At 40.9% G+C, this 15,983-nt stretch overlaps 1 protein-coding gene and 1 pseudogene across 1 annotated transcript in view; both read left to right on the top strand.

The window, feature by feature from the left end:
• Positions 1-15,983, top strand: part of LOC131241180 (cellulose synthase-like protein G3) — a 30,933-nt gene that overhangs the window by 12,058 nt on the left and 2,892 nt on the right. Inside the window, exons 5-6 of the mRNA XM_058239893.1 lie at positions 563-913; positions 1,524-1,995. Of these exons, the coding sequence (XP_058095876.1) occupies positions 563-913; positions 1,524-1,995 (823 nt within the window). The remainder of the gene's footprint in view (positions 1-562; positions 914-1,523; positions 1,996-15,983) is intronic.
• LOC131241352 (cellulose synthase-like protein G2) lies at positions 4,041-14,747 on the top strand (annotated as a pseudogene).

The raw sequence follows: 15,983 nt of genomic DNA, 5'->3' as shown, positions 1-15,983 counted from the left end.
GCATGATAGACGGCGACATCAGAGGTGGGGTCCACATGATGGACAGTCTATGTCAAAGGTGGGCTCGGGAACCTACACGATGAATAATAACATTGATGGTGGGCCCCACTTGGTTGGCCCCGCATGATGGATAGTGGATGCGAGGGGGACCAAACAAACTTGAGGGATGATTACTTATGGTATTGGAAACCAATCATGCTTTTCTACTTTTTGGTTGGTAAGTAGTTTAATTACCAAATATAATTTTTTATTTTTTAATTACAATTTCAGGCGGGCACCACAAAAAACAGTGCCACACCTATCATATATGCTCAACGAACTAAAATTAACTAATTAAAAGAAACATTAAGTAGAAACTAAGATAAGCTACTTATGGCATGAAGAAGTAAACTCATCTGTGTCGCACCCAACCCAGATGAGTTTTAAAACTAATAAACCATGCTTGAAACCCATGAAGGGCCTAGCCATGAAAATATACAGATAGGCTCAGTACAGCCCAAATGCTGCACCTGTACTATGTTATCAGGATCGATATTAAGCTATGGATTTTTGAAATGGGCAGATGGGAGTGCGATATGGATCGCTGGTCGAGGATTTCTACACAGGCTACAGGCTTCACTGCGAGGGATGGGAGTCGGTGTTTTGCAACCCGGAGAAAGCAGCATTCGTCGGGGATGTGCCAATCAGCCTCAGTGATGTCCTTAGCCAGACGAAGAGATGGTGTGTTGGGCTGCTGGAGGTGAGCTTCTCCAAGTTCAACCCACTAATAACCATTTGGACTACTAGAATTTCACTTGAAATGGGAATGTGCTATACACATTACGCATTCTGGAGTGCTTGGTCTATTCCTATCACTACCTATGCTTTCCTCCCACAGCTGGCTCTCCTCTACCAGATTCCCTTGTTTCCAAAGGTATGGACTCTCTCTCTCTCTCTCTCTCTCTCTCTCTCTCTCTCTCTCTCTCTCTCTCTCTCTCTCTCTCTCTCTCTCTATGGACTCTCTCTCTCTCTCTCTCTCTCTCTCTCTCTCTAACACAAAAAGAAAGAAAAAGAAAATCATATCCAACATTTTTTTTCCTAGCCTAAGCTCTATTTTGAGTGAGACCATTCTTTCATTAGAACTTGACCCTACGATCTTTTTCCTCTCTTTTTAATGAAAAAGCAATTTCAACTAAACCTGGTAGTGATCCAAATCGTTCATTCATCACGAACATCCATGAATGGGTGATCACCAACTTTAAATTACAATGATGGGACAATCCTAACCATGTAAAATGTCACTATAATTGCACAGCATTATTTCCATGGCTAGGATTTTCTGATCATTGTGATTTCGGTCCTCGATCCATTTACAGAGCCTTTGTAATGAATAGATAGTCTGGATCACTCTAAACGTATGTTACATGGCTCTTTGGATGAAAATTTTCACGGTCCTTGGAACACAAACATGCATCATTCAGTCCATCAGCCAAAACTGATGGGCGGATATGATCACTCTAAATAATATAATGATCACACTGCAGGTCTCGGATCTTTGGTTGTACTTGTATGTCTACCTATTCATAGGAGCTTACGCCCAAGATCTCATCGAATTCCTTATCATGGGTGGAACGATCCAACGGTGGTGGAACGATCAGAGGATGTGGATGACGAGAGGACTTACGTCGTATCTCTTCTCACTCATAGAATTTTCTCTCAAACAGATAGGTTTCTCTGGCGCCGGATTCAGCGTAACTAACAAAGTGATGGACGATGATCAGAACAAGCGGTACAAGCAAGGGATCTTTGAATTTGGAGTTTCATCGCCCATGTTCATGGCACTATCAATGGCAGCTGCCATTAACCTGATTGCTTTCACGGTGGGGTTTGCAAGAGTATTGATGGTGGGGATATTAGAACAAATGTTGGTACAGCTGCTCATATCAGGCTTTGTGATGGTGAATTCGTGGCCCATTTATGAAGGGATGATATTGAGAAGGGATAAAGGGAGGATACCTACCAAAACTACAACCATATCCATGGTTCTAGCATTGGTCCTTTGCATTGTAGCATTTGGGTTGGTCCCTCGGTCAACTTGCCGCAGTTGAATGTGAGTGTGTGGTTGAGAGAGAGAGAGAGAGAGAGAGAGAGAGGATGTAAATTGTATATTAATTAGGTAGTTTATATATATATATATATATATATATTTAAAGTTCTCTTTTCCTCGTAATGTAGTTAAATGCGGACAATTGGAAGGAAACTTTTTAATGGCACATAATTAACTTAATGAATCAATTGTCGGGCTTAATATTTCAGAATAGATATTGAACAACATGCCATTCAATCCAGATTGATAACAAGAAATTAATAAATGCTTCGGTGCTCTAAGGGCACAATAATTAGATTGTTAGACAAGATTCTTATATCCGATCGTTCACGAAAGAGGATTGACAAAAAATTTGGTAGCGGCTAATTGAAGGGATTCAATGAAGGAGACAGCAATCTCCCCCTCTTACTCTCATTCACTTTCTTTTCCTCTTTCTCTCTTCTTCTCTCTCTTTCTAAGGCAATTCGTACGGAGCAAAGAGGCTGCCCAGAATGGTGCTTTTATAGCTCCATTAGTGACGGAAATGGCCCCAAAGTCCATAGTTTTGATGTACTAACCTTATGGAATGTTGTTTTTAACTATTAGGGTCCACTATATGGTGTACGGGTCGATATATTTCATATGATAGTTGGCCCTAGCGATAATACCGCATTGATACGATCGACCATCATTTGGATGCGTCAATTGATGGGTATTGTTAGAAATCAGTTCAATGATTCTTGATTATTAATTGGGGCTACGACTATAGGAATAGGTATAGGGTATTAACTTAGATCGATGCCATAAATTTGGTTATGATCTAACGGTTTGAAAGTGACAACTTTGGCAAAGATCGGATGTGGACACTTAACTTAAGTTCTTGATACTTTGTAAAGGTATTCACATATCTCATGCACTTGCCTTACGAGCTCAAGTTGGACGATTCGAAGTGCGATCACGACTCAAGATCCTACAAAGGACATCAAATGTAATGTAAATCGAGAAATCAAATGTAATGCCCAAAGACATCCGATAAAAATCCAAGGCATTACAAGTTTTTGGATCCAAATTGATCCAATTGAAGATGGTTTTGATCCCATCGATAGGTCGTCGATGACACTCGATTTGATCGGAGCTCTCATCGAACAACTTGGGCAATTTTGCATAATTGCGGGTTTTGTTTCCTAATTTGGTTTTAAATTTAAAGGTTTGCAATTGAAGATTAGAATATTAAAAATGTGTTTAGAGCTTATGTGAGCAAAGAAAAATCAAAGTGAGGGTTTTTGTATAGTATTTGGGATTAATTCTCAGATCAATAAGTTCTTTCACCTCTTGTAACATTGTTTATCCTAGTAGATTCATTGCAACTTTGTGTCGTGATTTTTTCTTGCGAGAATTTTTCTACATAAAACCTTGTGTTCTCCGTGTGGTTGAATTATTTAATTTCTTATTGTTTGATTTTTAATTCGGGGTTGCTTTTGCACATCCCTCAACAATCCATTTCCATCAAAAATTGCTCCGATAGCACCATTTTAACAAGAAAAGAAGAAAAATGAGGTATATGGAAAAAAAATAAAAGTTAAGGGCACAAATATCAATTTCATTTCAACAGGGTGTTTGATGCTTAATAGGGCAGGCTATAAATAGCACGTGACATTATTACCTGAAAATAAACGGACTAAATTGTGGAACCACTGTATCTGATTTACAATCTAAAAATCAGACCGGTTGAACAACCAGAGCTTCTGATTCCTAGAGATTTGTTTTCTGAAATAAGACCGGAGGATATTATTCATTCTTAACCGTCCAATAAATGTCCGGCAATTTAATAGTTACGTAATCAAATAAGAATAATTTTGGTACATGGTACATCTAAAAAGATGCCCATAATTTGGATGGTTTAATTTAAGTTACTTGTAGACGCAATTTCTAAGTAATTTCTAACTGCATGCGTGTCATCCATCACACTCTGCCAGAGTATCAGAGTATTTCTCTTCTTCATAAGAGTGTGTTATAAGCCCATCGTCCATCCACATGATCTGGGCTTCGTAGTAATTCAAATAACCTTGGTTAGAGAGAGAGAGAGAGAGAGAGAGCTTTGAGGATGGAAGGTGTCCCAAAAGACCCCAAAACACACCCGCTCCATAGTCTAGCGTTCGAGCCTCGAGCGAAGCTCAACCGTCTACATGCACTAGTCTACACATGTGCCATCATGGCACTGTTCTACCATCGATCTCTTCATCTCATCCGTTCAGAGGACTTCCTCTCCTTTTCTCTCCTCCTCTCCATGCTGGTTTCCGAGATAATGTTGGCCTTCTTGTCGGCCACCGCCCTGGGCTTCAGATGGCGGCCCGCCCGTCGCCAGGAGTTCCCTGAAAGGCTCTCTGAGATAATCGACGATGGGGATCTCCCTACGCTGGACGTGTTCATTTGCACCGCAGACCCTTACAAGGAGCCCCCAATGAGCGTTGTGAACACCGGCCCTTTCGATGATGGCGTTCGACTACGCAACAGACAAGATCTCGGTCTATGTCTCTAATAATGGAGGGTCGGATCTTACTCTATTTGCTTTCATAGAGGCTGCAAAATTCGTCCGCCATTGGTTGCCCTACTGCAGGGAGAATAGGATTGAACCCAGGTGCCCGGAAGTATAACTTGCATCCACGTGTTCTCCGTCCTCCGAAAAAATAAAGGTAAGAGGAAAAAATAAATAAATAAATAAAATTACTAGATTTTTGAATTCCCATTTTGAAATGTGTTGGGATTCCCATCTATTGCCTCTGGACAGTGTAAGATAGTTGTGCACTGGATCTTGGTCCAAACTGGGTGGACTGGAGTTGAACCCTTCTTTACTGTTAATCAGTGCACATGATCTATGTCCCACTGTAGAAAACCAGTGGGCGGGAATCCCAGCGCCTGATTCTACCTGGGGTTTGCACGTTGCTTGAGGAAGAGAGAAACCTGATGGGGAAAGAAAAAGTAAGATAGAGTAGAGTGCGTTTGGTTGCACTAAATATCACAAAATATGGTGAAATTCTGCCCAATTAAAAACAAATATCACGATATTTGGTGCAGGTCTAAGTCCAACGGGTGGTACTGTAGGCTTCGGTCCACCAAGCGGATAACTTCCAGCCTGTTAAATTCGTGTGACATCCAGTCCTTCCAATGCAAAATTCGGCAATATCCACTCATCGAGTGGACCCCACTTGTATTTGGCTTTTTTTTTATTGTAGGTTGTACCATAGTAATAATGTCCAGTAATTAATAAATAGCAGAGTATTGTAGTCCACTCAACGAGTGGATATGGCCGATTTTTGTAGAGTAATCATGTTGGTGGGGCCAACCTATTGGGCAGGTCAGGTGCCGCATGCACTTTTTTTTTGGGTTAGCTTGTTAGTACACACCCATGTCAGTACACACACCCCATGTTAGCCACCCCCACTAGGGATCGATACCAAGACCTCAAGTGTTGAAACGAGGTATCTTCACTCAGTCTGTCAGTTGAGCGGGTGCGCAATGCACTTAATAGTCTGATGGACAGACCATAACTTGTAATTCAACGGATTCGACTTGAGACTTTTTCTAAATATGATCCACATAAAACATATATCAAACACACTGTATATGTATCCGTGACTCAGGATAATCAACATTAGTGGCCCAGTGGGAGCCAACTGCTGAGATAGTATGATGATTAGAACCAACAAGACACAGTAAGAAATTTTTGAATGGATGATTTTTTATTTTTTATTTTTAGCTGAATGTGGACAATTGGAAGGAAAGTCTTTAATGGTTCAGATTTAACTCAATAAATCAATTGCCAGGAACAATATTTCGGAATAAATATTGAACTACATGCCTTTCAACGCTCTGGATTATCCACACCCAGATCCATAGCTCAACTGACAGACTGAGTGGAGATACTCGTTTCAACACTTAAGGTCTTGGTATTGATCCCTAGTGGGGGTGGCTAACATGGAGTGTGTGTACTGACATAGGTGTGTACTAACAAGCTAACCCAAAAAAAAACGCTCTGGATTATCCAGAAAGATAAAAGAGAGACAGAGAAATGCTCTGGTGCTCTCACGGCACTATTACCAGACTGTTGATCCTTCTATCTGTTAGGGGCCATCATGGATTGGTTATGATTCTAAAGAATCACTTTTGTTAGGCAACAATAAACATCCAAATCAATGGCTTGAAAAAAAGGATGGCTATAGAATATAAGGTTAAAAATACAATGAATTAAATCATCTGATCAGCACAATTTTTGCATGGTTGTCCATTAAACGTCTTCCGGTTCATATCGGATTATTGTACCGCCCAAATTATACCCATGCAACTGGGAGCACTATAACTTATACTGCCCTAAGGCTTAGATTAAAAACTTATTGTTTTATATTATGATTGCTGGTACCAGCTCACTGAAGTATCAAACTGGTACCGAAACTTTTAAGATGAATCCAAACAAAAATGCCAAAAAAAAAAAAAAGAGAGAGAGAGAATCCCATTTATTTAGATAACACGTAGATGGTGAGGATGAATATGGAAAAATTGCTATCATGGGGCCCACCATGATATATCATTACTGCCATCTAACTTATTTATTAAACGGGCTTTCCATTATTAAGCCTAATTGCCAATCCAGCCTCTTCCATGAATTGTGTGATTGACAAAAAAGGAACTACAAGGGACATTGAAGAGGGGGGCCACAACCTTATAAACTTATAGATGAAATGTGGGGTCCATCATTTTGTGTATATCTCATCCAACCCAATAATTAGATGTGACCCACAAGAATTAAGGGACATTAAGAAACTCAGGAATTTAAATTTTAGGTGAGCAATTCAATTGAATATATAGGTCTCCGGTGTGATTGTGCATCTCCCTGTCTTGTGTACCCACTTGATTTTTTTATAGGGATGATTCCTTGGATGCAAATTGCATATGAGGAGTCACACCGGATGGTTGGAAATTCAAAGGTAACATGGATAGTAATCAGGCTCTAAAAAAAGTCAACTGTACACGTGGCGTAAATGAATGTCAGTCGAACTATCCGAAGTCCAACTGTACACACGTATAGGAATGGTCCAGTGTCGGCTTGGGCCATGTATTGAATGGCCTGCCAAAATATTCTGATTAGAGGCTTGATAAGCAAGCTGACGTAGGAACAGGGGCGGCTCAACATTTTTGGGGGCCCTAGGCAAGTTATAAAAATGTGGTTTTTTAATTTCGAAAATAAATTTAAACCTTTAGAAAAATGAAATTAGAATTTAATTTAAAAAAATGACGTTAGAATTTAATTTTTTGAGAACTTAATTAATAATAAAGTAGGTAACTGTGGTCCTATGTTTTAGGAGAAGAATTTATTGTGAATGATGTAATTATTTTGAAAAGGCACGATAGAGTTAGTTAGATTGTTATTATTGATAGTACTATTTTTTAAGATTTATTTTTTATTTTCAATTTCAAATTCGTAAACTAATTTTTAGATATTCTTATTTTCCGCCTTTAAATAAATTTTATTTAAAAAATTTAGGCTTTTTTTCTTCTTCTTAATTTTAATTTTGTTATAATATAGGACCTTCATAATTAAGAAATTTTAATTTTGCTATAATACAGGGTCTTCATAATTGGGAGGCCTTAGGGGATTGCCTCACCTGCCATTGTTAAGTTCCATATGGACGTACAGTAATGCCACGAGGTGGATGCGTGGAGCATGACTTGGCTGCAACCCGAAATAAGACATGTAGATGAGACCTGTCTGTAGGGCTACATTGATGTATTCATTGTATATCCACTTGGTGTGTGTATATATATATATATATATATATATATATATATATATTCCCTATCTTCTTCAATTTATTTTAAGGATACAATTCCAAAAATGAAGCAGATACAAATTTCATGTGGACCACACCACAGGAAATAGTGGTTATTGAATGTGGACCATTAAAAACTTCCTAGTGTCCTAATATTTATTTACTATCCAACCTATTGATAACGTCACATAGACTTGGATGAAAGGAAGAAAAATAATATCAGCATGATCCAAAAAAATTGTGGCCCACAAAAGGTTTTAATTTAATGGTCAATCAGTACTGTTTCTATAGTATAGTCCACCTGAAATTTGTTTCTGCTTCATTTTTTATTGTATCCTTAAAATAAGTTGGAAAAACATATGAACAGTGTGGATATATAATGCATACATGGAGGTGGGGCCCTACAGTCAGGGTCTCATCCACGTATCCTGGTTCCGGGGTCGCAGCCAAGTTGCGGCCGGATGCATATGCAGCAGTGTATCAGGCAATGCCCTTTTTAGGGTAAAGAGTGTTTGGATGTTCGTACCATATGATGTCTTCCTTGTTTCCATGATTCCTGTAATGTGAAAAAATAGAAGTCTAGAAGTCCTTTTGAGCATCTGTTGCTTCGCTTCAGGGCGGCTCAAACGGTTAGGTAGGTGAGGCAATCACCTAAGGCCTCCTAATTACGAAGGCCCTATATTATAGCAAAATTAAAATTTCTTAATTATGAAGGTCCTATATTATAGCAAAATTAAAATTAAGAAGAAGAAAAAAAGCCTAAGACTTTTGACCGTCGATTCGATTGAATCTTACAAATCTGGCTTGGGCAGCTCGACATAAGTTCTCCTGCCCCAAAATTATATATAATATGTCGAAAAACTCATCCTAACTTGCGAGATATGACTGATTTACAGTTTTGATGGTCCAGATCGTTTTTGCCTTCAATCGGGCTTTCTCTGGTCCATCTTTGCCATGAAAGTGTCAGTGACCTGCTCTACATCAGTAACGAATGAGAATGGGATAAGTTCCATTTCCAATTTGGAGATTACAAGTTAGTATGAAAAGTCTATTTTATTATACATAAAGATTCTTTTCTTCACCAAATGATTTATTTAGTAATTTTAATTTCGAGTCGAGTTAACAAAAGATTCATTTGAACCTCCGAGTCAACCCAATTACCCAGCAGGACTTCGAGTTGAGTCAGGTTTTTGTGTTTTTGAATTATGATCCGAAGGCTCCTCTCTTTTATTTGAGATTTAAAATTTGTTTTCCAATGCGAATCATGTCCGCTTGTTATCTGGTAGCAACTGTGATTAAGATACTCGAACAGGTTTCATTAGAAGGCAGCAAAGACGTGGATGTTTCAGGCCATCACTTGCCGAATCTCGTCTACGTTTCTGAGAGGAGCAGATCTTCTCCCCACCATTTCAAGGCTGGCGCCCTCAACGCTCTTGTAAGTTAATCAAGCCATCAATTTTTAGTAAGGCCATGTCTAAAACATGCTGAAGGGCCCACATCTTCCAGGAGATTTTTTTATTTATTTATTTTTAGTTGTACTAACTACAGGTTGTTGTAGCTCCGCGTATCGGCCGCAATGAGCAATGCACCTGTGGTACTAACCTCGGACTGCGACATGTACTCGAACGATCCTCAGGCCCCACGTAGAGCATTGTGCTATCTCTTGGACCCTGTCAAGCTTCCGAACCTTGCATTTGTTCAATTCCCTCAGCGCTTTCGAGGAATCAACAAGAAGGACATATATGGTTGTGAATGGAGGCGGACTTTTATAATCAATCCAGTGGGAATGAATGGGCTCGCAGGAACAGGTTATGTTGGCACCGGATGCATGTTTCTTCAATCGGAAGGCATCGTACAGTGGGCCATTGTCATCACCAGCAGAAGTGAACAACTCCTGTTGTGAGTACCACTCCATAGACCGTTCCATCCAATCCGAGCTGGTCCTTAGAAGGGCCCACCTGGTTGCAAGTCGTACTTACGAGCTTGGCACTGAATGGGGATCCAAGGTACGCTTGAAGATTTTTGTTGCTTCGAGTTGAAACACAGTGCAAGTTTGCAAATCGGCCTGGGCTTTGATAGTGTATTGGACTTTATCGAGACGGTCTACCTAAGGGCCCAAATCTAGCCATCCGATTTTTGTACTTTTGGGCTGGTAGTATATCTGTTAATGAGCTGGGCCTGAGTTGGGGGTGACTCATGGTGTAACTGATCGGGATCCACCATGTCCGAGACAACCAACTTCAAAAGTGGGGCCTACATGATGGACAGTCCACATCAAAGGTGGGCTCCACATGATGAGCAATGGACATTGAAGTTGGGCCCCACATGATAGATGGCCCATATTAAGGCGGCCCCACATGATGGACAGTCCATATCAAAGGTCTGCCCTAATGATGAGTGGCTGATATCCAAGGTGGGCCTTGCATGATGGACGGCTCACATTAGAGGCAGGGCCCACATGATGGACAGTACGCATCAAAGGTGGGCTCCACATGATGTGCAGTGGATATTGAAGGTGGGCCCTTCATGATGAATAACAACATAGACGGCGGGCTCCACTTGGTTGGCCCCACATGATGGATGGTGGATGTGAGGGGACAAAAAAAAAACTTGAGGGATGATTACTCATGGCATTGGAAACCAAACATACTTGCTACTTTTTGATTGATAAGTAGGTTGGTTACCAAACATACTTAAGGCGAATAAATAGAAACCAAGATAAGCTATTTTTGGCATAAATAGCTTGTCCAAACTAACTTAGTTGGAATGACTCACGGTGTAACTGATTGGGATCCACCACGTCCGAGTCAACTCATCTGTGTCGCACCCAACTCAGACGACCATTCTTGAAACTCTTGAAGGGCCGGACCATGAAAATATACACATAGGCTTAGTACAGCCCAAATGCTGCACTGGTGCTATGTTATCAGGATAGTGAGATATGGATTTTTGAAATGGGCAGATGGGAGTGCGATATGGGTCGTTAGTTGAGGATTTCTACACAGGCTACAGGCTTCATTGTGACGGATGGGAGTCGTTGTTTTGCAACCCAGAGAAAGCAGCATTCATCGGGAATCAACCTCGGTGACGTCCTTAGCCAGACGAAGAGATGGTGTGTTGGGCTGCTGGAGATGAGCTTCTCCAAGTTCAACCCACTAATAACCATTTGGACTACTAGAATTTCACTTGAAATGGGAATATGCTATACATATTACGCATTCTGGAGTGCTTGGTCTATTCCTATCACTACCTATGCTTTCCTCCCACAGCTGGCTCTCCTCTACCAGATTCCCTTGTTTCCAAAGGTATGGACTCTCTCTCTCTCTCTCTCTCTCTCTCTCTCTCTCTCTCTCTCTCTCTCCAAAAGTTTGCACAACTAGATGAATCTTGGGCCCACCGGGATGTATGCAAGACCATAGTTCAAAAAATACAAAAACTCGACTGGACTCAGTTCTTCTTCCGGGTCGGGTCGACCCGAAAAGTTGACCCAACTTGACTCGCTATTTAATAGGTATATGATGTAGAGCGGGTCGCGGACACTTTCATGTCCAAGATGGGCCAGAAAAGGCCTGATCCAAGGCTGAGCAATTGGGACTGTCAGAACACTGAAACAGGCACACCTTGCAAACTAGAATGAGTTATTCGATGTACCATATATGATTTTGGGTAGGAGAAGCTACTTTAGCCACCCAACCCTGCTATGCCGGGTTGCCCACACCGAATGAATTTGCGAGATTCCATCATATTGATGGTTGAAAATCCATTTTATTTTTGTTTTTACTATTTATAATAAGTTTTAGTTTGATAATAACTCTTCATCCTTCGAGCTGTAGGGGTTATGTCCAACATGAAAAAAGTTTAGAAATTTTAAGAGAACAACCAAGTAGGACACTCACTATTTTTGGCCAAAAACCATGAAGTCTAGTAGAAATCATGACCGTCTAGAAATAGTAAGTTTACTATATTTATAGTAAGTCACAAATTTTAGGGAATTTGAGTTAAAGTTTGATTCTAAACTTCTTCATAGGTTTGGGATCACTATTTAAAGGATTGTAAAATTGTTTTTATCTTCAATCTAGTTATTATCAAATTTATTAGAATTATTCGTAGTTTCTATTTTCCTCGTGGATTTGAGAATTCTCTGTGAGGAGTCTAGAGAAACTCCGTGAACTCGGAGTAATTATCCTCCTGAGAAGACAGTGATCGACCTCATCATGTCCATCCTAGTTTAGATAAAAGTCTAGTAGAAGGGAGGAATATCTAGAACTTCTGTGTTTGGTACCTGCTCAGGGCTGGCTTATCCAATCCATTGATGTGATGGCCAAACCAAGGATCAACCATGCCCAAAAATCTCTTCATTTGGTCAACTCTAAACTTTGCATTACCCGTTTAGCTTAGCCCAAACCCGCCTCAGTGGCGGGTCCGACCAGTTGGCCCACGGGGTGACCCAACCCATTGCCACTCCCACCACAAAGGTTTCATCTACAATCATCAGTTGCATGGCACAACCCAAACCATGTAAAAATATCATGATAATTGCGTGGCATTATTTCACCGTCCCAACGACTGGATTGAAATTGGAACACAAACATCCATCTTTATATACATCATCGAAAATAGATTGACGAATATGATCACTCTAAATAAGATTATAATCACATTTCAGGTCTCAGATCCTTGGTTGTACTTGTATGTCTACCTATTCATAGGAGCTTATGCCCAAGATCTCATCGAATTCCTTATCATGGGTGGAACGGTCCAACAGTGGTGGAACGATCAGAGGATGTGGATGATGCGAGGAATTACGTCCAACCTCTTCTCACTCATAGAATTTTCACTCAAACAGATAGGTTTGTCCACTACCGGATTCACCGTAACTAGCAAAGTGATTGAGGATGATCAGAACAAGCGGTACGAACAAGGGATCTTTGAATTTGGAGTTTCATCACCGATGTTCATGGCACTATCAATCGCGGCTACGATTAACTTGATTGCCTTCACGGTGGGCCTTGTAAGAGCATTGATGGTGGGGATGTTAGAACAAATGTTTGTACAGCTGCTCATATCAGGTTTTGTGATGGTGAATTCGTGGCCCATTTATGAAGGGATGGTATGGAGAAGGGATACTGATGTAGAGCGGGTTGCAGACAGTTTCATGGTCAAGATGGATCAAAAAAGGCCCGGTCGACGACAGAAGTGATCCGGACTGTCAGACCTTAGATCAGGCATATCTCACAATCCGGAATGAGTTACCTGATGTAAATATATGATTTTGGGGTAGAACGAGCTACTTTAGCCAACCAACCCCACTACGCCGGGTTGCGCAGCCCGGAATTGCGAAAAACTCCTGGATCGACGGTTGTTTCCCTGCTTTAATTTTGTTTTTACTATAAATAATAAGTTTTAGTTTGATTATAACTCTTCATCCATCAGGCTTTAAGAGTTGCGTCCAACGTGAAAAGAGCTTAGAATAATTAGAACGGTTTGGTGTAGCCAAATAGGACACTTACTATTTTTGGCCAAAAACCTTGCGCACTAGTAAACATCACGACTGTCTATAAATAGTAAGTTTACTATTTATAGTAAGTCGCGGATTCTAGGAGTTTTAGTTGTAGTTTGATTCTGATTTCTTTCTCATTGCTTGGTACCCCTATTTAAAGGGTTGTGAACTCGTTTTTAGTCATCAATTGATCAATTTCGAATTTCTTAGAATTTATTTCTATTTTTCTACTTTCTTTCCTCGTGGATTCGAGAAGTCTCTGTGAGGAGTCCAGAGAAACTCCGTGGATTCAGAGTAGTTATCTTCATCACGTTCATCCCTGCATCAATTGGTATCAAAGCGAGGATTCCCCTCAAGCCGATGACAAACAACGAAGGTATGAATCAAAATCCTGTGGACGGTGATTAAGGGATTTGTTATCTTTCGGAAAGAATGGAAGCTTTCCAGCGGGAGAGTTAGTTGACCATGCAAGGGCTGCTGGTAACTCTCGACCGTCTTGCGGATGTGCTACTTCCGCCCCGAGTCGAAGTAGAGAGATATTTTGATTATATGGACGTGCCAGATCATAAAAGAGTAAAATTGGTAGCGTTTAAATTAAAATCTGGTGCTTTTGCATGGTGGGAACAATTATAACTCTCACGAGCCTGTCAGAACAAGGCGCTCATCTCATCATGGCCACGGATGAAACGTCTTCTTCGATCATGATTTCTCCCCAGTGATTATGAGTAGATATTATTCCAGCAATATCAAAATTGTCAACAAGAAAATCGAACCGTCACAGATTACACTGAAGAATTCCAACGGTTGGCTATACGAAACAATCTGTCAGAATCTGAGTCACAGAAGGTGGCACGATTTATAGGTGGGTTGTGACCAAAAATTCAGGACCGAGTTCAGATGTACCTAGTCGAGACCGTGGATGAAGCAGTTTAATTGGCAGGTAGGACAGAAACACAACTTGCAAGAGCTCCTGCTCATTCATATCCTTCAACTCGACCCCCTATGACGGGTCCCACGTAAGATCCAGTGCTGGTACGAGGAAAAGATCCAGTAGGAGAACGTCCTCAACCTCCTACAAACGCAAACCGTGATACAGGGAACGACTCATTCAGACCTCAACGTGTAGCACCTACAACAGCGGGTCCGAGTAGGATTCTAAATCCTTATGCTCGGCCAAGGTCGAACAATTGTTACCATTGTGGCAAACCAGGCCACTTATCAAACACTTGTTCTCAACGTCCCGCAGCACACTCGACTATAAACGAAGGGGGCACTAAAGATGAGGCCGCAGAAGAAGACTATGGCTTTGATGAACATGAATAAACCACTGAAAAAATAGCAGGTGGCGATGAAGTGACGGGCGAGGATCGTGGCGAATTTCTAGTTGTGAGGCGATTACTGTATGCCCCACGAAAAGAATTACATCCACAGCGACACAATATATTTTCTACTCGGTGTACTGTCAACGGAAAAGTCTGTGATGTGATAATAGACAGTAGTAGTAGCGAGAACATCGTCTCAAGAGTGATGGTGGACAAGTTGCAGCTACCAACGACGAAGCATCCTTCCCCATACTCAATTGGCTGGATAAAAAAGGTGAATGAGACCAAGGTAACTAAACAATGCACTATCTCGTTTTCAATTGACAAAAATTATAAGGATCAAATACTTTGTGACGAGATAATGTCTACATATTCGTCAAGGATAGTCGAAAAATATTCATTGCCCCTATGGCATCAAAGAACCACCCTGAAGCTTCTAAAGTGGAAAGGGAGTTCCCTCTTGACCATTTGAAATTTCATGGAGGAATCCAAGGAAACCAGCGAGGTATACGCCGTAGTGGTGAAGGGCGAGGAAGAGGAACCCTCAAACATCCCTCCAAGTTTAAGACTATTACTAAATGAATTCAAAGAAGTCTGACCTGAGGATCTACTTGATGGATTGCCCCCCATGACGGGTATCCAACATCACATAGACCTCGTCCCTGAGGTTAGCCTGCCCAACCGCCCTCATTATCCAATGAATCTGAATGAGTGTGAGATACTTCAGGGGCAAGTGAAGGAATTGATCCGTAAGGGTCTCTTGAGAGAGAGCATGAGCCCATATGTTGTACCAGCATTATTAACGTAAAAAAAATGGAAGTTGGTGCATGTGTGTCGACAGTCGGGCAATCAATAAAATTACCATCAAGTATCGGTTCCCAATACTACGGTTGGACGACATGCTCGATATGCTAGAAGGGACCAAGGTGTTCTCTAAATTAGATCTAACGAGTGGGTACTATCAGATTCGTATCCAACCCGGTGATGAGTGAAAAACAGCATTCAAGACCAAGGAAGGGTTATATGAGTGGCTAGTTATGCCCTTCGACCTATCGAACGCACCAAGTATTTTTGTGTCTAATTAATCAAGTTCTAAAACCGTTCACTGGCCGATTTGTGGTAGTATATTTTGATGACATATTGATATATAGCTAGGATGAGGCGGAGCACAGGAAACATCTCAGGCAGGTACTGCAAGTCCTACAAATTAACAAGTTGTACCTCAACTTGAAGAAGTGTGGTTTTTTAACTAACAGCCTATTGTTTCTAAG

This window comes from Magnolia sinica, chromosome 3 (genome assembly GCF_029962835.1).
Source record: "Magnolia sinica isolate HGM2019 chromosome 3, MsV1, whole genome shotgun sequence".
NCBI lineage: Eukaryota > Viridiplantae > Streptophyta > Magnoliopsida > Magnoliales > Magnoliaceae > Magnolia > Magnolia sinica.
Note: the sequence above shows the minus strand (reverse complement) of the source record. Positions and strands in the feature narration are given on the sequence as shown.